At 39.4% G+C, this 22,285-nt stretch overlaps 1 protein-coding gene across 14 annotated transcripts in view; it reads left to right on the top strand.

Moving 5' to 3' along the window:
- MYBPC1 (myosin binding protein C1) overlaps nt 1–22,285 on the top strand; it is an 83,376-nt gene that overhangs the window by 48,930 nt on the left and 12,161 nt on the right. For 5 of the 14 annotated variants that reach the window (XM_045779657.2, XM_087868815.1, XM_087868821.1 and 2 more), the window contains 11 exons: nt 246–352; nt 680–813; nt 7,639–7,798; nt 9,531–9,635; nt 10,426–10,614; nt 11,488–11,622; nt 13,056–13,106; nt 14,811–14,864; nt 15,775–15,942; nt 19,846–19,934; nt 21,757–21,952. In XM_045779657.2, the coding sequence (XP_045635613.1) occupies nt 246–352; nt 680–813; nt 7,639–7,798; nt 9,531–9,635; nt 10,426–10,614; nt 11,488–11,622; nt 13,056–13,106; nt 14,811–14,864; nt 15,775–15,942; nt 19,846–19,934; nt 21,757–21,952 (1,388 nt within the window). The remainder of the gene's footprint in view (nt 1–245; nt 353–679; nt 814–7,638; nt 7,799–9,530; nt 9,636–10,425; nt 10,615–11,487; nt 11,623–13,055; nt 13,107–14,810; nt 14,865–15,774; nt 15,943–19,845; nt 19,935–21,756; nt 21,953–22,285) is intronic. The other 9 variants (XM_045779660.2, XM_087868819.1, XM_045779661.2 and 6 more) reach the window with 3 other exon arrangements.

Here is a 22,285-nt window from a genome sequence, read left to right as displayed (position 1 = left end):
ATGCATCATAAGCAAGTTGTCTTTGTACAGATAATTTCGTATACTCCAAAATGAATTTTTAGTATAGGTCAATAAATAGGATAATTAAGCCTTCACATTATATTCTCTCTCTATTTCCTGATCTATCTTTCTCTCCAGCCAACCCTAAATAAGTTAATCAGATAAAGGCCAGGTGTCTCTTCAGTTGGGCCATAAACAATCTAAGTCTTTGTAAATTCTTAGGAATGTTTTTCTTGTTTCCTTAGAATCCACAAGTTAGTGATAGCCAATGCTCTCATTGAAGATGAAGGTGATTATGTATTTGCACCAGATGCCTACCCTATTACTTTGCCTGCCAAAGTTCATGTTATTGGTGAGTAGATGAATCATTGCAGAGTTTTGTGTTCTTGATTTTGTTGTTGTTGTTTGCTTACCCTGGAAATGTAACATATTCAAAACTGTGATATTTAAAGAAAAAATACATGAATTGGTATGTCATTAATTATAATAGTTTTTTCTTAAGAAGTCTTATAGTGAAGTTGTTTTGCAAGGTGCCAGCCACCAACTACTTTGACTCCTTTTATATTTTTGGCCAGATAAAATATTGGTGACTACCGATGTTCAGCACTAGCAAAGTATTAGCCCAGATATTCACACGGAAATGATTGTCTGATAACAAAGGCCATGTTTTATATTCTAGATCCTCCTAAAATCATCCTGGATGGTCTTGATGCTGACAATACAGTGACAGTAATTGCAGGAAGCAAGCTTCGTCTTGAGATTCCTATCTCTGGAGAACCACCTCCCAAAGCCATTTGGAGCCGAGCAGATAAGGTTTGTTTTACTTACACACACACACACACTGCCCATTGCACTTCCTACCTTCCATTAGTCAGATGAAAGAAGAAAGCAAATATATATACAGTGGTTCAGTATAGATATAATGCCTTTGATTAAGAAAGATCACCGATTTTCATGTAAATATAATCATCATTCATTTACTTTTCATATTTCTAAGTACCTGCCATGTGACCAGGCAAGTTTGTGTGTGTGTGTGTGTTGCTGTTTGTTTTTTCACTGGGCAAGTTTTTATGTACAGTGAACAAGATCCCATTTTTCATTCTTTTTTTAATTTAAATTCAATTAACATAATGTATTATTAGTTTCAGAGGTAGAGTTCAGTGATTCATCAGTCTTATATAATACCCAGTGCTCGTTACATCATGTGCTCCCCCTAATGTCGATCACCCGGTTACCCCATCCCCCCATTCCCTAGTCACAGAGGTTGCTGCCTGTGTTCTTCTCTGGGATTTTGATGGATTCCTGTCTCACATTTAGGTTTTTCATCCATTTTGAGCCTATTTTTGTGTATGGTGTAAGGAAATGGTCCAGTTTTATTCTTCTGTATGTGGCCCATTTTTCATTCTAATGGGTGTCAGAGAATGGGGTAGACGAGAAATAGACAATAAATTATTAAATAAATAAATGAGCAAAATCACTTTGGATAGTAATATGTGCTATGAAGATTTTTAAAAAACAGGGTAATATGCTTAGCAAGTGATTGTGAGGTAAATGACAATAGTCTCTATGAAGAACAAGGAAACCATTATGTGAAGATCAAAGGAAAAAGATTTCCAGGTAAAGTCAATGCATGTGCAAAGGACAAGAGGAGAGGAGAAAATGAGCTTGATGTATTGAAAGAGTTGAAAAAAAAAAGCCAGTATGGCTGGGTCAGAGTGAATGAGGAGAATACTAAATAAGGTTGGCGTGGTAGAGTAGTACAAGCTCGAGTGTCACTCTGTGGCTCCCTATATAAAGTGTATTATGGGCAGTTAAACTATTCCATGTGATATTATAATTATAGACACCTGCCATTAAAGATTTTGCAAAATCCACAGAATGTATAACACAAGAGTGAACCCTAATGTAAATATAGACTTTGAATGATAATGATGTGTCAATGTAGGTTCATCAGCTGTAACAAATATGGGATGTGGGATGTCAGTTGAGGAGGAGATCGTGCATGTGTAGGGAACAGTATATATGAGAACGCTGTGAACTTTCCATTCAGTTTTGCAGTGAGTCTAAATCTGCTTTAAAAAATAATATATTGGGGCACCTGGGTGGCTCAGTCAGGTAAGCATCCAACTCTTGATTTCAGCTCAGATCATGATCTCAGGGTCATGAGATTGAGCCCCGGGTTAGGCTCCACTCTGGATGTGGAGCCTACTTAAGATTCTCTCTGTCCCTCTGCCCCTCAACCCTACTCTCTACTCTCTCTCTCTCTCTTTAAAACAAGAAAAAAGAAGAAGAAAGGGTGCCTGGGTGGCTCAGTCAGTTCGGCGTCTACCTTTGGCTCAAGTCACGATTCCAGGGTCCTGGGATCAAGCCCCATGTGGGGCTCTCTGCTCAATGGGGAGCCTACTTCTCCCTCTCTCTCTGCCCCTCCACCCTGATTGTGCTCTCTCTCTCTCTCATGCTCTCTGTCTCTCTCTCTCTAATAAATAAATAACGTCTTTTTAAAAAATAAAGATTAAAAAAAGTTTAAAAGGAATAATTTATTAATCAAAAAATGAGTGTTTTCTAGAGAAAAAAAACCAACATCATTGAGCTTTGGAACAACTTCAAGCAGGGAAATATTTGTGTATTTGGAGTCCCCAAAGAGGACAGAAGAATATGTAAAGAAATAAGGGTCAAAATTTTTCCAAATTTGATAAAAACTAAAATTTCAGATACAAGAAGCTCTATAAAACCTAAGCACAAGAAACATTAATAAAACCACACCTAGACCCATTATAATCAAATTGCTCAAAACCTGTGATTAAGAAAAAAAGACTTTTAAGTAGACAGTGAAAAAAATCACATTAAATATACAGAAACAAAGACAAGAGTGACAGCAGTTCTTTCTAGAAGCAAAGCAAGTGAGAAAACAGTGGAGCAACATCAAGGAAAAAACTGTCAACCTAGATATCTATGAATTCTAAAAAATTCTACAAATTCTACAAAAACCTTCAACCTACAATTCTATACTGAGTAAAGAATTTTCAGAAATGAAGGCAAAACAAAATTATTTTCATATATATAAAAACCGAAAGAAATCATCGCTGGTAGACCTGCACTATAAGGAATGCTAAAAGAAGTCCTTAAATCTGAAGGAAAATGATGCCAGATGGAAACATTTTCACAGAGGAACAAAGAGCATCAGAAATGACAACTACATAGATAAACATAAGAGTTTTTTTCTTATTATTTAAGTCTCTTAAAAAGATTATTGACTGTTTAAGCAAAAATAATAACCATGCACTGTGGTGTTTGTAACATAAATGTAAGTAAAATTTATGACAATAGAAACATAAGGTCAAGAGGGGAGAAATGGAAGGCAAGAATTAGGAGGGTCGGAAGGGAGGTATGCTATTGTAATATCACAGGAAGGTAGGCTGAAAAGTTAAAGATGTATACTATAAGCCCTAAAGGAACCACTGAAATAATAAACAAAAAGTTATAGCTCATAAGCCAACAAAGGACATAATATGAAATCACAAAAAAAATTTAATTAACCTAAAAAAAGGCAGAAAAAGAGGCATAAAGAACAGATGAAACAAGTAGAAAACAAATAGCAAGATAATAGAATTGCAAAGAAAAATACATGAATTAGAGATTTCAATACTCCTTTCTCAGTGGTTGATAGAAGACAGACCATTAGTAAGGATATTCCAGGTTTGAGCAATACTGGCAACCATCTTGGTCTAATTAGCATTTATAGAACACTCCACTGACACATGCGGATTGGGCATTATTTTAAAATTACATATGGAAGATTTCCAAGATAGGCCGTAAGTAAGTCTCAACAACTGTAAAAGGACTTAAGTCATGAAAAGTATGTTCTCTGATCACAATGGAATTAATTAGAAATCAATAGCAAAGATATCTGGAAAACGTTCAAATATTTAGAAACTAACATTTTTTGGAATAAATCATGAATCAAAAAAAGGAAACCACAAAGGAAATTAGAAAATATTTATGAGCACACCACATATCAGAATTTGCAGAATGCTACTAAATCAGTACTAAATAGCCCCATATCAATTAAAGAAATGAAATTTGTAGTTAAAAAGTTTCAGAAAGAAAATTCCAGGCCTAGATGGCTTTATTGGAGAATTCTATCAAAGATTTAAGAAGAAAATAATACCAATTCTACACAAACTCTTCCAGAAAATTGAAAAGAGAATAGGAGTATTTCCCAACTCATTTTTGAAACCCAGTTATTCCCTTATAACAAAACCGGGAAAAGATATTAGAAGAGACCATAAACCAATATCACTCATGAACATAGATGAAAAATTCTAAACAGAATTCAGCAAATCAAATCCAACAATATATAAAAGGAATACATTATGACCAACTGGGTTTTATCCCAGGAATGCAAAGATTGGTTTCACATTTGAAAATCAATTAATATAGGGATGCCTGGGTGGCTCAGTCGGTTAAGCATCTGCCTTCAGCTCAGGTCATGATCCAGGGTCCCTGGATCAAGTCCTGCTTTGGACTCCTTGTTCAGTGGGGAGCCTGCTTCTCCCTCTGCCTGCCACTCCCCCTGCTTGTGCTCCTGCTCTCTCGCTCTCTCTCTGACAAATAAATGTTTAAAATCTTAAAAAAAAAAAAGAAAGAAAATCAATTAATATAATTCAACATATTAACAAACCAGGAAAAAATAAGCATGATCATCTCAATAGACACAGAAGAACATTTGACAAAACCCAACATCCATTCCTAATAAATATCTCTCAGCAAACTAGGAAGTAAAAGGAACTTCCTCAATATGGTAAAAAAAAAAAATCTGTGAAAATCCTACAATGATCATTCTACTTAAGGTGAAAGATTGAATGCTTTCCCCTCTCAGATCAGGAACAAAAGAGAGAGATGTCCATCCTCACAACTTTTTTTTTTTTTAAGATTGTATTTATTTGAGAAAGAGAGCATGTGCAAGAGAACACAAGCAAGGGAGAGGGAGAAGTAGGCTCCCTTCCAAGCAGGGAGCCCAACACGAGGGGGAGGGCCCTCAATCCCAGGACCCTGGTAACATGACCCAAGCTGAAGGCAGCCACTTAACGGACTGAGCCACCCAGGTGCCCCCTATCTTCACCACTTCTATTCAAGTTTGTACTGGAGGTTCTAGCCAGGACAATCAGGCAAGAAAAAGAAATAATGGATATCCATATTGGAAAGGAAAAAATAAAACTGTTCTTATTGTTATTATAGATGACATAATCATAGATGTAGAAAATTCAATGTAACCTACAAAAAAATCTACAGTCACAAATGGTCATAGTAGCCTTATTTATAATTTATTTATTTTTTTAAAAGATTTTATTTATTTGACAGTGTGAGAGAGAGAGCAAGTGAGCACAAGTAGGGGGAGCAGCAGAGGGAGAGGGAGAAGGAAGAAGAAGGCTCCCCACTGAGCAGGGAGCCCAACACAGGGCTTGATCCCAGGACCCCAGGATCATGACCTGAGCCGAAGGCAGGTGCTTAACCGACTGAGCCACCCAGGAGCCCCAGGAGCCTTATTTACAGTATCCAGAAACGCAGACAACACAAATGTCCGTCAACAGGTGACTGGATAAACAAATTATAGGATATTCACACAATGGAATACTACTAGCAATAAAGAGGAATGAATTATTGATGTATGCAACAACTTAGATGAATCATTATGCTGAATGAAAGAAGCTGTACAGCGACAACAAAAAATATTTCTAAAAACTGACGACACCAAATGCTTATAAGGATATGGAACAACTAAAGACTCATACATCACTGGTGGAAATGCAAAATAGTACACCCACTTTGGAAAACAGTTTGGTAGTTTTTTACAAAGGTAAACACGCTCTTGCCATACAACTCTATAATAAAATTCCTAGGTATTTACCCTAGAAAAATGAAGATATATGTCTGCACAAAAACTTGTACCTGAATGTTTATAACAGCTTTATTTATAATTGTCAAAGCTTGGAAACAACTCAAAAGTCCCACTGTGCAAACATATAGTTAGTACATGCATAAACCAGCTGTACATGGAATATACAATAGGCTGCTACTCAACAGTGAAAAGGAAGATACTAGTAACACATGCAGTAACCTGGATGAATCTAAAGAGCGTCACACTAAGTGAAAGAGGACAGATCCAAAAGGCTACATACAGTTTGAGTCCTTTATATGATATTCTAGAACAAGGAAAATTAGAGAGACAAATAACAGATTGGTGGTTGCCAGGGACCAGAGTGTGCAGTGAGTGAGCTGACTGTGAAGGAACATGGGGATACTGTTGGGGGGTCACAGAAACGGTCTGTATCTTGATTGTGGTGGTGGTTACACAATCACACAAATTTATCAAAATTCACAGAACTCTATGTCTAAAAAGTGTGACTTTTACTCTATGTAAATGATAGCACAATAGACAAGCAAACAAAATATAGAAAACTAAAGAAGATAATAAAAAACCACCCTAAGTATTTCTCTTTTCACATTAAAAAGAAAGCAGAACACCTTTTATAATCTTAAGATTAGAATTTAGCTAATATGAGGAAATTTTGTTCAATTATAGCAAAATTATGAAAACTATAGACTGTCGCAGTTATTCTTATTGTTGTCACAATCTTTTGTTATTGAAGACGTAGGAGTCCTAATCCAGACCCAAAAGAGCAAAGAGTTAATTTAATAGTTATTAGAAAATTACCAGTTTCTAAATTACCTTGACCTCCTCTGTTTTTTCTCTTTGTCTACTGGCTGTTCATTGTCATGTAGGAGATATGACCTAGGAATCAGAAAATTGGAATGCTGTTTTAAATTTCTGGCCTAAGAAAGAGAGAAGGAAAGAAGTGGGGGAGAGGGGGCGCCTGGGTGGCACAGCGGTTAAGCGTCTGCCTTCGGCTCAGGGCGTGATCCCGGCGTTGTGGGATCAAGCCCCACATCAGGCTCCTCTGCTAGGAGCCTGCTTCTTCCTCTCCCACTCCCCCTGCTTGTGTTCCCTCTCTCGCTGGCTGTCTCTATCTCTGTCGAATAAATAAATAAAATCTTTAAAAAAAAAAAAAAAAGAAGCGAGGGAGAGAAAAGGGGGGAGAAGGTGGAGGAGGAGGAGAAAAAAAAAGAAAGAAAATATAATGGAAGGCCCAACCTACCCTGTCTTTACTTTGGGGATTAGATGTTCATTCTTTCATGTCCTATTAGAAGGGAAAAATCAATACTCAACAATTTGTATGGAAAATTGGCGTGTGGTCTTCTTCAACCCTTTTCAGTATTTCTACATTTTCAAGACATATAAGGAAATAAGCAAATCATGATTAGTTCCTGATATGAATTTAAGTGTTCTAATTTCACATCCAAAGAGACTCCTCTCCTAAAATAACACTTCTGCAGTCATATTTTTGTCCTCCAACTTTTTCTTCGGTGAGTTCATGGTTAGTGGGCTTTGGAGACAAATCCCACAGCTCTCTGCTGTGTAATACGGAATGTTAATACCTTTGTCCTTAGGGCTGGTGGAGGATCACACTAAGAACATGCCTTTTAGGCATTAGCACCACATCCAGCCTAAGTTATAAGGCACTCTGGAGTAGTCCTTGTTATATAGGTCGTGCCATATTTTGTTTCTCTCCTTCTTAGGCTATTATGGAGGGCAGTGGCCGGATAAGAGCAGAATCTTACCCTGACAGCAGCACTCTGGTCATTGATGTCGCTGAAAGAGATGACTCTGGTGTTTACCACATAAATCTGAAAAATGAAGCTGGGGAAGCACATGCAAGCATCAAGATTAAAGTTGTGGGTAAGTCCTCTGGGTCAACAAACTTCTAGAATCAAGGTGACATGTCCATATCCAGAGAAGACTTTGGCAGCTCTTGGCTCTTTTGGCTCTTCTGGGTAGCCAACAAAGAAAAACACAGTATAGCTATATTTTATCAATCACCATCTTTCTACCTTTGCCACTTCTTTTCTTTTCTTTTCTTTTCTTTTCTTTTCTTTTCTTTTCTTTTCTTTTCTTTCCTTTCCTTTCCTTTCCTTTTCTTTTTTTTCTTTCTTTTCTTTCTTTCTTTTCTTTCTTTCTTTCTTTCTTTCTTTCTTTCTTTCTTTCTTTCTTTCTTTCTTTCTTTCTTTCTTTCTTTCTTTCTTTCTTTCTTTCTTTCTTTCTTTCTTTCTTTCTTTCTTTCTTTCTTTCTTTTTTAATTTCCTTCCCGGGGTGCCTGGGTGGCTCAGATGGTTAAGCATCTGCCTTCAGGTCATGATCCAGGGTTGTGGGATCGACCCCTGCCTCGGGCCCCCAGCTCAGTGGGGAGTTTGCTTCTCCCTCTCTCTCTGTCTCTGCCCCTGCTTGTGTACTCTCTGTCTCTCTCTCTCTCAAAGGAATAAATAAAAATCTTTAAAATTTCCTTCCCTTCCCACTCTTCGCTTCCTTTCTCTTTCTCTTCTTTTTTCTTGCCTAGAGGTCCAGTTTCAGGAATGCATAACTAAGTTTAGCCATTTGGGGCTGTTGGTCATTAGCTCTCCACAGTCATATTCCCTTTCGGTGCCCTTTAAACCTACTGAAACACAATTGCTAAACAATTTCCAACATCACAATCATCTAGAAGGGTAAGATCTATATCAGTCCTTAGATAACCTCCTAAATACATTTTTCCTAAGCCTGAAACCAAGTGAAATGAGTCCAGCAGATTATTGATGGCCCAAGCTCTCATGGCCTCTTCAAGTCACTTTATTTTTCCCTTAAGAAATGTATTTCAAATGGATCAGAAACTAGTGTCACTTTATCAGGCACTGAACTATGTTAACAAAACATGGTAACTTGCCATTTTTGACTTAGATTTCTACCAGTGGACATCTTTTTTTTTTTTTTTTTAAGATTTATTTATTTATTTGAGAGAGAGAGACAGAGAGAGCACAAGCCCAGGGAGAGGCAGAGGGAAAGGGAGAAGCAGACTCCCCGCTGAGCTGGGAGTCTTACATGGGGCTCAATCCGGGACCTGGAGATCACGACCAGAGCCTAAGGCAGAAGCTTAACCATCTGAGCCACCCAGGTGCCCCTCTACCAGTCAACATCTTGATTCTTCCAACTGATTTACAACAATTAGTCCTTGACTCAGTTCCACTGAAAGTTCACTCTGTAGTTAAAAAAAACAAAACACAAAACAAAATCACATCTGATATTAGGCAATAATTTCTTAGTTCCATTTTTAAGGTAAAGGAAAAGTGTCTTGAGTTCCATGTGGGGCTTGTTCTCTAATGTTGTGACACTAGTTCAAAGCACTTGAATACATCATTATTTTTATCTTTATTGGACTCACCTTCCCTTATCCCATATGGAACATGACTTTTTGCCTAAATTAGTTACTATGTGCATTTCAATAAGAATGGAAAAGTATTCAGAAAAAAAAGGCTTCAACGATTATCACCAAAAATCTATTTTCCAATTAACATTTTTCTTTGTGCTCTCATATACTCTTTTTTTATTTTATTTTTTTATTCTATTCTATTCCATTTTTTTGTTTGTTTGCTTGCTACAGACATCCCTGATCCTCCAGTGGCACCAAGTGTGACAGATGTGGGAGATGATTGGTGTATCATGAAATGGGAGCCTCCTGCCTATGATGGAGGGACCCCAATCTTAGGTAACTGTAGTTATTCTGCCTGTGGAACTGCCAGTGGAGTTGGAATCTTCTTTATGCTCATTAGTATAGAGTGCATTTTAAAATATTGCATTTAGAAGAAAACCTATCATACCACAACTTTAAGTATCCATTCAAATTGAAATATATTTTGAAATTCTCTGTAAGTACTTGAGATTTAAATAACTCTGATGAATATCATCTGACTGCCTGTTCTCTTTTTTTGTTTGACATTTACATTTAATACCTAATTTTGCAACATCTATGAGTTTAACTTTAAATTGTCCTGGTCAGTAAATGTCTAGTTCCATAGAATTATGTCTATGAAGAAATTTCTTTTAGAGATAAGTACTTAGAAGAATTTGCTTCCCCTATGGAACAAGATTTTTTTTTTTCTACTTGGAACTCATAAAACTGGTCATTTCCTTTTTCTTACCGACATTGTTGGGACTCGGAGCCAAATCTATTACTAAACTATAGAAATGGTGTAAGTTTCTACAGTCTACATATCTGTGATTTATTTTTCTCTCTTCTCTTCCTGTGCAATTTTATTGTATTATTTTTAATATTTTAATATTATATTCTTTTTATCTATCTCCTATGACATTAATGTTTGTATTCCCTATAATCTCTCTCAAACAACTGATGGAAGAAGGTGGCTTAAAAATACAAGCATACCTGACTATTTCACTTAGAGTGCTAAGAATATGGGAAATTTTACGAATTCTAATACTTAAAATTTAGTTTTGGAGACCATGGCAAAACCTCAGTTTCCATTTTGTGTCACTTGCAGGATACTTTATTGAGAGGAAGAAGAAACAAAGCTCCAGATGGATGAGGCTAAATTTTGATCTCTGCAAAGAAACAACTTTTGAGCCCAAGAAGATGATTGAAGGTGTGGCCTATGAGGTCCGCATCTTTGCAGTGAATGCTGTTGGCATCTCCAAGCCCAGTATGCCCTCCAAGCCTTTTGTTCCTTTGGGTGAGTCAAGAGAGATGTGCTTCTGTCATGTGAAGCATTGCCCTGGCTTGTGACTGCTCCCTTCCAACCTCTAACTGGAGCAGACCTAGAGGCTTCTTAGAGTGGTGGGTGAGCAGAAGGTTGGAGGCAGTTAGGGGTAATTTTCTAAGAAATTGAAAAACAACTTTGGTAGAGTTGAATGTCTTCATAACGTAGACCCTGGAATTTATTACCAGAATTCCAATGAGAGCCGTAGGTGGCTCTGGTTGCTACTTCCAGCTTAAAGCACTTAGCTGAGCTCACCGACACGTGACCACTCCCCACTTGTCTTTCTGAAGGTATAACCCAGCACCTAGGTGTCATCATTGTAACTAAAACAGGGACCACTTCAACAAAGCACACTCGAAAACTGGTCTCTTTGCTTTACAATCAGACCTTAAATGTTATCTATTGAGCCAACAAGGTCAGTTTGATAAAGACAAAGAAACCAAGATAAGATGTCTCACTCCTTTATGGTAGTGAAGTACTTTTTCAATAGAAAGAAGATTTAGTATAAGTTTAAAGTTAGAAGGTAATGGGAAATTTACTCTGGATCATTAAATCTTAAAACTTTGACTTTTTTCAACTTCCTTGGGCCTCCCAGCCTCCGACGCAAACCTCTCAAACCGGAGGGAAAGTGTGGAAGCATTTCTAAAATTTTCTACGCCTAGCAGATCCTTGCCTTCCACGCAGCACACGCTTGAGGAGTCTTCACTGAATTTTATTAAGACATGGGCCTTCTATGTACAATGTTATTTGTATCCTAGTTCATTTTATCATAGTTTGTGCTGTACCACCATAGTGAATGATGTCTTCTGTTTCCGTCTTTTTTTTTTTTTTTTTTAATGTTTGAAGCTGTAACCAGCCCTCCTACCCTTCTGACCGTGGACTCTGTGACTGACACCACTGTCACGATGAGGTGGCGGCCCCCAGACCAGATTGGTGCAGCAGGTTTAGACGGCTATGTGCTAGAGTATTGCTTTGAAGGAAGTAAGTACAACTGGTAGTTAAACTGAATTCCATCATCAATAGGTGAGATACGCGCGCCCCCCCCCCCTTTTCTTTTGTTGCTCATTCTTGGGAAATCTCCTTCCTACTGAAAATAACAACAAGCAAAGGTCATCCTTCTAAAGTGGATAAAAACTAAGCCCTTCTTTGGTACTTGATGCTAACAAAATGGAGATCTGAAAAATATCCTAGTTAATCTGCCAGATCAGACAACATGATAGGCCTAAGACACAGGAGGAAGGGAGTCTGACAAGATTTTAGGAATTTCCACTTCTCGAAATGGTGGAATAGAACTGTACCAAGCAAAATAAAAGTCTAGTTAGGATGAAGAAAGTTGGAAATGCTAAACCCTATACTGAGCAAAGGTCAGCTATCAAAAGTGATGCCTATTTCTGGGTCATAAAGAGAGACTATATATTTGGCAAGCTGGTGATCATCCCCTGCCTTCCTGAAGGAAAAAAAGAACAAGAAGAATAATTAAGGACAACTTTCACTGCTTAGAGGAAGCAGCATTAAATCCCAGAGGGGGTATGCAATAGATTTGACATGTGACAGAACTTGTCTCAGTATAGAACAATTTAATCACTTAAATTTAGGAGGCGAAGAGAAACAGGTTTAAAAAAAAATTGTTGTTAGAAAAAGAGAAACGACACAAGAAAATATGGGCCAGAGTGTACCTAAAACCAAAACCGATGTGAAGTTCACTGAAAGCTTCTTGTGTGTTTTGATTTCCTGCTCGACATGATTTGAAAATCCGCGAATAAAATGGCCCCAGTTTGAACTCAGGCTCCACTGTAGATGACGGTAGGTATACAGTCCACCAGGGAAGCTTGTTCCTGCCTCCACAAATGATAGGCCAACACTTAACCTCTGAGAAAACTCTTTGGACCCCAAACTTTAACATGGATCTTACATGAATGAAAGAGAGACTACAGAGCACATTAGAGAAATCAGAAATGTGGACACAAAGGCACCTTTCCAGGAGGAAAATCTCTATGGAAAAGAAACTTCGCATGAAGAAAAAACTGCTGAAAAGGAAATCCCCGGCCGCTGGATTGGGGCATCCCTGGAAATGACCACCATTGGTGTCGGTTGTGGTTGCGAGGGAACAAGGCGGGGGCAGGGCATCCTGGTAACGGTTCCACTTTCATGTGCTCGCTCACAGAACACTCTGCTTGATTTCTCCAGGGCTTAGAAAGCCACTAACCACAACTGTTTCTCCAGGGCTTAGAAAGCCACTAACTAAATCATGAGAAAGTCCCCAGGTATCCCCTCATGGGAGGGGGGTCGTGTCACTAATGGAGCAGGTAAATTCTTGAGTGCTTCGAAATATGGTTTATTCCCATTCCATTCCTCCTCCCCCCATTTCAAAAAATCCTGAGTATTTCACTCTGTTATTTATATCACCCCACCAGCCAGATCTCCCAATCTCACATGTGATGTGGCTGCGGATCACGAACATTTGTGTATGTATGAAACAGAGCAAATTCTTTACTCTTTTCTTTCTGATAGGTTTAAAAAGTAAGAAGATACAGCAAAATGATAGATGGCTGTCATTTTGATGTTACCCACCTTAGATAAAATACAACGAAGTGTATTTTACATAATTTTGTGTGTGGTCTGTGTAGATATATATGTATATACGGATATACATATATATATGTACACAGTCAGTATTATGTATATATTTTGCCACATAACGTTTTGGAATTAGCTTTCTATGGAACTTCTTTCGTAACGTATATATCTTTCTTCTTGCAGTCTTTTCTTTCTTTATGTGGCTGCCCTATTCTTCATTCTTTTTAATGGCTGTTGTCCTCCAGACTAATTTTCTGTAGTGTTTAATGCTTTTTAGACATGTCAGGTTTTATTCTGTAAGAAAAATTCTTTCTTTTATAAGATCGTGTGTTGGTTTTGACTCTGCCTTTCTCTTGTTTTGGTTTTTTTGGTTTTTTTTTTTTTTTAATGCCTGCAGCACATTACTCTTCTTTGTTGTCTTCCTTCGCTCTAGCTGTTTCTTTTCTTTCTTAAAAATTCTCCTCGTGTATCAAATAACTTTCGTATTCCTTCCCCATCCCTCAGACCCCATTTTCTTACTCTCATTTTCCTCAGTTAAAATGGTTCAGATGTGAAGGGATGGGCTATTTGTTCCCCTCTGATCTTGTTTCGTCTTGTTTTTCTTGAAATTTCTCCTTTACTGGTTCTTCACTCTTTCAAGCATGTTTTCTGTCTATTTTCACTTTCTCATCAACTGTCTCTTCACTATGAAAATATCAACACGGTAGCTCCCAGTGTGACCATTGGCTTAAAGACATATCTCTTTTCTGATGTTCTATTGAAATTTTTCAATTGTTATCAATCCATCAATCAATGCCCTGGCAGCCACCAGAATATTCTGCCTCCCCGTTCCTTCTTCCTGCTACTCCTAGAAGGGATGGAATGAGAGAGAGGAGAAGGTTCCAGGGGTTTCCACTCCCCTGTTCCGCTCCTGATAACCTCGAAAGGCATCATCCCAAATCAATGGGGTATACCCACGACCAGCCCAAGAGCCAGCAACATTCCCTCCACCGCATGTGGAAGGCAGGGACCCAGGCAGGCTCAATTTGTTTTCTTGACCGCAGAGCTGGTTGCCGTGGCAACGGAGGGCTGCCTCCAGAGCTGCTGGGAAGACAGGGCTGGCTTTATTATGAGTGCCCTCACTCCCAGCCTGTGAGGATTGAACCCCTGTAGCGCGAACACTGTGTTCCCGGAGTACCTGGGAGGATCCTCCCAGGCTGAGGGGGCAGGGACAGGTCAAAGGATAGACTGTTCCACTGTGTGCTGCTTCTCTGTGGAGTCCAGGACCTGCTCCTCCTTTCTCTTCAGGGTCTTGCTTTGTTTCTCTCTACCTCTTGTTTCCACAGCTGGAAATGCCCAGCCTCTTTTCTCCTCCTCTTCTCTGTGGCAGATGCCTCGGGACGAAAACCATAGTCTGAACAGAGTAGGCTGTGGCTCTCCTGAGGAACTGCCCCCCTCCCTAATGTGTTTGGTCTCTTCCGTCACTGCTCTGAAGACAAATATCTTTGCATACTTTGCATACTTTACTAACAGAGAATGCTGACTACTGATACGATATTCTTCTGGTGTGAAAGTGGGTGTCTTTAATTAATTTTAATGACGGATTCTCAAAGGTACATCAGCAAAACAATCTGATGAAAATGGGGAGGCTGCATATGATCTTCCAGGTAAAGTATTCTATGAAAGCTTTCAAACTTTCTTACTATATGATAAACGTTTCTGGGAATGTTCCATGACCAAGCATGAAGTACACTTACCACCCACACACAAAAAAGCCCTTAGAGATCAAGGGGGTGGGTGGGCAGTGAGCTAATAATGTGGAATACAAGCCTTCTTTTTCTTCTTCCTGAGGGCATAATGCATACAAACTTTTAGAAGTTGAAATAGTTGCAAGCCCCTCTCTTGATGTTATAGACAAAGCTACCAAAATCTTTTAAAAATATTAACATTTCTGAACAAGGCAAAATAATTATGCTAGTTCCTTATGAGGTCTTGGCTCCCGAGCTGTGTTTCCTTTTTGCCATGGACACTAGCTTCTTGTCTTCACAAATGGGACCATGATCGGATTCCCCGGGCCCATATTAGTGTCTCATAATAAAAAACCAGCCAAGATAAAACAGAGATTATATGACTATAAAGGTCTGTGTCTCTCATTCATAAGAATAGCATCTTCCTGCTCTGAAGTTTAACATATGTAGATGGCTAAATGTCATGGTTATGTCAACCCTTATAAACCTGAATTGGCATAACTCCAGTATCACTGTAGTTTCCCGAATCACAGTAACTGTCCCCAAGAATTCAGATACTCTAGTATCATAGTATCCTGAATAAGAGGTTTTTCAGAAATAGCAGAATCTGATTATCCTTCTTCCTGTCATTTGCATTAGCCATTCTAGACCATTTTTCATTTAGATACGAAAAATGCTCATCCATGTAGTATGACTCCAGACCAAAGTCTTATTTCCTTCAACTGATTTAATTATGAGTCAAATACTAGTATGGAGCCAACGGTACCAATTAGGATGATTTCTTTCACTAAACACCATTTCTCTTTTCTTTTTCTTTTGTGGATTTTAGCTGACAATTGGATAGTTGCAAACACAGAACTGATCGACAAGACCAAGTTCACCATCACAGGTCTGCCAACCGATGCCAGGATCTTCGTGCGTGTAAAGGCTATCAACGCCGCAGGTGCCAGTGAGCCCAAGTACTACTCCCAGCCCATTCTGGTGAAGGAAATCATAGGTGGGTGGCGAGACTTGCAACATTTTGTCTCCATTTCCAACATTATTTGGTTTTATGTTTTAACCCCCTTCTTTCCCCTTAAGCTTCGTATTTCTCTGTCACTCCTTTGATGTATTGTGAATGCACCCTGGGAGTTAGGAACGAACAAAACAGCTCCTTTCCACCAGCATGGAAGTCAGCTCAGGGTTTGCAAGTCGGTATGAGGACCAGTTAGTTAACCTCACCCGGTGTCATGAGCCAGCTCTGGCTGTGCTGCCGATTCTCATGGAAGAGAGGGAGCGTGAACACAGCCGTGCAAACAGCAGCAACAAGGCTCCAGTGGGTCTGCAAGGCCAGAACCATCTTCATAATGAAATGGACACCTGAATTGCCTGCCCTTTTCAGTGCTTGACATCTGCACTGATGGTGCGAAAGTGACCTTGTGTAAAACTGCAGGTGCTCAGCGCAGACCCAGTCAGTGCCACCAAACTATAAACTAGAGCACAGATGCTGTAGTTACTTCTGTCTTTCTCACCACCTCGCTCTCATAGCGAAAATAAAAGAGCCAGCTTTGCCTCGGCAGATCGTTTTTTTTTTTAAAGATTTTATTTATTTACTTATTTGTTTGAGAGACAGCGAGCAAGAGAGACAGCATGAGCAGGGGGGAGGGGTAGAGGAAGAGGGAGAAGCAGACTCTCTCCTAAGCAGGGAGCCCAAGGTGGGGCTCTATCCCAGGACCCCAAAATCATGACCTGAGCCAAAGGCAGACACTTAACAGACCGAGCCGCCCAGGTGTCCCACCTCGGCATGTTCTTGATGAAGCATAAAAATTATTAATGTTATTAAACCTTGGTCCTTGAGTACACATTTTTCCTATGTGTCTGTGGCAGTGAAATGCACAGCATGTACAGAGGCCTTACACTGCACACTGTGTGCAATGGTTGTCTCTAGAAATAGCACTTGTGCAACTGAGTGAGAGGCTGAACTAGTGACCTTTTTCAGAAAATTCTATTTTTACTTGAAAAAAATGATTGGCTGTTTGGCAGGCAATTTCTAGAAAATGAAAGCAATGAGCCTGTCGCTTCAAAGAAAACAACATATAGTATGTGTTGTCAGTGTTTCAATGAAAAAAATGAACTTTCACGCAAAAATTAGAATTTTGGAAAACTTATATCTACTCCCATGAACTTAACAGCTCTCAACACTTAAAACTGTCTTCATTAAATAGGCAGTGATATTAATGGATGTAATTTTTTGACGTTAAATAATGGAATGTGTCACCATTTGGAAGATCTACATAATTTGGTGAAGCAATATTTTCCAAAAGACAAATACATGTTAAAAAATATGCATGGGTAAAATGTATATTAAAAATGTAAGCTAGACCAATGGATTTTAATGTAACAGAGTGTGAAGAGTTAATTGAAATGGCTTCAGATTCCACATTGCAGCTCACCTTTAAGGAATTACAATTTACTGGGATGCCTGGGTGGCTTAGTTGGTTAAGCGTCTGCTTTTGGCTCAGGTCCTGATCTCAGGGTCCTGGGATCAAGTCCCGCATCAGTCTCCTTGCTCAGCAGGGAGCCTGCTTCTCCCTCTGCCTGTAGCTCCCCTGCTTGTACTCTCTCTCTCTCCTCTCTCACTGACAAATAAATAAAATCTTTAAAAAAGAAAAGAAATGACAATTTATCATGTTTTACTGTAGAATCAAAAAGGAATATCCAAATTGTCTAAAAAGTTTATTAAGATATTTCTCTTGTCTGTGTGAAGCCAGATTTTCTTAATTGAAATGACTTCAGGGGCGCCTGGGTGGCACAGAGGTTAAGCGTCTGCCTTCGGCTCAGGGCGTGATCCCCGCGTTATGGGATCGAGCCCCACATCAGGCTCCTCCGCTATGAGCCTGCTTCTTCCTCTCCCACTCCTCCTGCTTGTGTTCCCTCTCTCGCTGGCTGTCTCTATCTCTGTCAAATAAATAAATAAAATCTTTAAAAAAAAAAAAAAAAAAAGAAATGACTTCAACCAGTACAACATATTATAACAGACCGAAGGCAGGAATAGGAGACTACAGATATCCTCTGTTAAGTCAGACATTAAATAGATTTGCTAAAATATAAACTAATGCCATTAAAATGTTATTTATGTTTTTATTTTTAAATGAATAAATATTTCAAACATCCTTTTTAAATTTCTAATATGATAAATATTGATCGATACAGCCCACATAAACAAAAGCTGAGAAATTGCTTTTTTGGGAGGGGTCCTTGATAATTTTTAAGAGCGTGATAGAATACTGAGACCAAAATGTTTGAGAGTTGCTGCTCCAGGAGAAAGAACACTGGACTGGGGGCCTGGATATCTGGGTTTAGACCACGTTCTGCCACAGACTCATGTTGTGGCTGCCTGAGACCTTTTAGAAGTGAGTTACAGGATGGATGGGTGGTTGGATGGATGGATGAAAGAAAGCATGAAGCTTGCACATTTTCTAAGTAGATTCTGGAGACCGTCTTTATAAGTTGAATCCTGTTTCCATAATGTATTAGCCATGTGACCTCAGGCAAGAGACTTAATCTTCCTGAGCCTTAATTTCTTCATCTGCAAAACAGAGATAATAATAGCATCTGACCATCAAGACGCTGTGAGGATTGAATACATTGATCCCTGTTGCTGCTCGACAGAGTGCTTGCCACAGAATAAGCTCTCTATATGTGTTAGCTTTTGTTATGATGATGGTTGCGTTTACTTCAGAATCTGGCTGAGTTTCTTTTTCCTCAGACGTAAAGTTAGGGAGCTAGGGGATCTCCAAGTTCTCTTCCAGCCCCAATATTCAGTAATCATCATCATCGTCATCGTCATCGTCATCCTCTCCTCAAGTTTGTGGAGCGCTCGTTATTCTCCACCACGATGCTAAATGCTTTACATGGGTGATCTTATTTAATCCTCACAACAGTCATACAAATTAGATGCTTTCATCATGTGGATTTGATGGAAGGAGAGTCGGAAACCAGAATTCCTATATGTTAGATCTAGGACTCAAACCCAGATCTCTGACTCTGAAGTCCGTGTTTCTGAGCATCGGCACTCAAGGCCAACTCCAGCTTCTGATGCAGGCTGTGCCACCAAGGGCAGGTTACTTAACCTCCTATGCTCCTGTTTCTTTATCATGAAGTAACACAGTACCTATACTATAAGATGGCCTTAAGGTGTAAATGAGTCCTCTCATGAAATGTATTGAGTCCAGCGTCTGTCACATCCTAAGCACTCAAGCGATGAGAACTGCTTCATCCCCGTGAGCCTACGAGCCTTTGACACTCTGCTTCTGATTGTTCTGTAACGGCACATTCTAGTATCTTTATGGTGTTTATTAATGAACGTCAATACATAGCGGGCTAGAGCCACCGATTATGTACCTCAGAGCCACACAAGGAGAAAGCTACTATCCAATTCCAACAGAATTACCTAAATAACAAGTGCTATGTGCTAAACCTTTTTTGTTTTGTTTTTTTCTGGTGAAGAAAAATGGGCAGTCCTACCAGCCAACGTGGTGCCTATAGATCTTTTGTGGAATGTTCACTGGAGAATACACTTGCTGCTAGAAACTATGAAAAATATATGGAAGGTCCTAAGAGAAAATTTGGTGTTTTTCTATAAAGTTGCTTTAGACTTATAATGACTATAAAAATAGGAAGTTGCCATACAATCAAGGAGGTCAAGGATAAATTCTGTTGAGTCAAACTGTGCAAACATCTCTGCTTGAAGAAAATGTTTGGAACCAAAGTTACAGTACATCTGGTAATGGCACATCTAGGATTTTACTGTAGAGACGTCAGCACCAGGATATCCCAGTATCATGCCAGTATGCTGATGGGAGGCTATTTTCAGCGTACTCTGCTGATCACAAAATTATGCTCTTCTCCTTTCACTCAGAGCCTCCCAAGATTCGCATCCCAAGGCACTTGAAGCAAACTTATGTCCGCAGAGTTGGAGAAGCTGTGAATCTGGTTATACCTTTCCAGGTAATAATTCAGGGTCACTTAGTTTCTCTTTCCAGTGTTGGGGTGTTTAAGAAGTAGAAACAGGTACTCTAGTACTTAAACTCCTCATGATTCAGGATTTCCGCAGAGGGAAAGTAGATAAATAATGCAAGAGATCTGGGGAGTGAGTCAACAATCTCGTGCTTGTTGAGAAATCTGTTAAACTGATAGATTTTCCTTCTGCGTGAGATGAAGGACACCTAGGTTGGACTGGTCTGAAGCTCAGGGACTATGGTTGGGCAGAGAGGAAACACCAAGGAGATGCCAAAACAAGAAATGCTTCAAGATTCTGGCCCTGCACATCTGTAATAAAACTAGTCTTCATTTTAAGTGAAGCTCTTGGTGTAACATTCAGGAAAACAACATGTACTTACTTTCCACAATCACCCCAAGCCAGAGGAAGAGGGATAACTGGATGTTGAAATCCTCATGCGACTAGCTGAAAGATGCAAACATTGTTAAACCATTGCTCCAGCAAAAGAATCTGTTGTTTACAAGATCAACCAGGCTTCACCTACAATAATCAATTTTGGTCTCATACACACACACACACACACACACACACACACACACACACACACACTGCACCACCACTCCATTACTTGTTGGACTCTTTTTATGACTCTAGACAGCAATGTTAAGTAGAATCTTCTGCAATGATGGAAATGTTTTACGGCATCAGTGTCCAATATGGTAGCCACCAGCCAAATATGACCATTGAGCCCTTGAAATGTGATACTTGGAACCAGTGCAACTGGGAAGATTAGTTTTTAATTTTCCTTAATTTAAATTAGTTTTGGTTTAAATAGCTATGTGTAGCTTGTGGCTCTTACCTCAGACAGCATGGCTCTAGAATTAGAATTTAAGTCTCTTCACACATTTGAACATACACACAGAGCTCATTCACACCCAGGCTCCCATGACAAGCAAGCTACAGGACAGCCACCTCAAGCCACCCTCATTGCAATTGGGGCCTGCCACTTAGAAGAGGCAGTTACCTTCTCCATACAGGGCATGAAAGCAGAAGGAAAGCCAAGGAGGATGAGAGTATAAACACAGTGGAAGAGGAAAGAGATGCTTGGCAAGGCTCCTCCCACTTCTCTCTCCCCACAGCCTCAACTAAAACCAGGAGCTGGCACGGCACTCAGGGTGGACTGGGGCTGCGGAATCTGCCCTCCAGCTTTCCCACCTTGTCTACTGCTAGCACTAATCCCAGTTCCCACATTTGGGGGCTCTGTGTGTCCAGCTTCTGTCACTTCAGTCTTTATACCCATCCTGTGAGATAGGTGCCGTCATTGTTCTCATTTTACAGATTGGGAAATCGAGGCACAGAGAGTTTAAGTAACTTGCTCAAGGTCACACAGCTATTAAGAGGTGGAGTCAGCATCCAAATACAGATTCCAGGGCCCCAGAGCCCATGTTCTTAACCATTATGCTGTGTCGCGTAGGCTTTGAAATTAGAGAGACCCAGCTGTAAGACCTGGTTCCAGCACTTACTTAAGCTGCAAGGCCTTGGGCAAGTCATTTCAATCCTTTATCCAAAAATGAGGATGATGATACTTATTATCTTGACGTGAAGATTAAAGGAAATAGTAAACATCACGTATCTAATGCAGAACCTTGCACAAAGAACGCCGTCAACAGGCAGGGTGAGTATCACTGTCCCTGCCATAGTTGGCTGACCACCAGGCTGTCTCCCACTTTGCCTAGAATGGGGTAAGCAACTGTCATTTTTTGTAATGCTGAAAAGAATGTCTTGAGACCATCTGATTTCCCTCCCCCTCTACTTTTTCTGTCTTTTTAGGGAAAACCAAGACCAGAACTAACTTGGAAGAAAGATGGTGCAGAAATTGATAAGAATCAGATAAACATCCGCAACTCTGAGACAGATACAATCATATTTATCAGAAAAGCAGAGAGGAGCCACTCTGGGAAATACGATCTGCAAGTCAAAGTGGAAAAATTCATGGAAACTGCATCCATTGATATCCAGATCATTGGTAGGTTTGGAAGAAGGAACTGGAATGTTCTGTCAAAGCAGTATTTGGACTAATTGTCCTTGTTAGGGCAAGAGTAAGAATTTTTGTTAAATTCTCTTTTTAGAATTAAAAAAATAGATTAATTAGTAAGACTTGTTAGTATTTCAAAATAATTTTTTACTGACTGAAAAGACTAATCATTGGAGACTCAGGGCATACATGTTTAAGAAAATTAATGTATCTACTTTTTAGTACAAACCGTGTAGTACAAACTCCTTTATAATCCACTTCTCTCTTATTCTGTTTCTCAACTCCTTGGTGATGAAGTATTTCCTGTTTTGAATTCTTGCATAA

Source organism: Ursus americanus, chromosome 17, assembly GCF_024610735.1.
Source record: "Ursus americanus isolate L20-20 chromosome 17, mUrsAme1.1.p, whole genome shotgun sequence".
Lineage (NCBI taxonomy): Eukaryota > Metazoa > Chordata > Mammalia > Carnivora > Ursidae > Ursus > Ursus americanus.
This window is presented reverse-complemented; position numbering and strand designations above follow the sequence as displayed.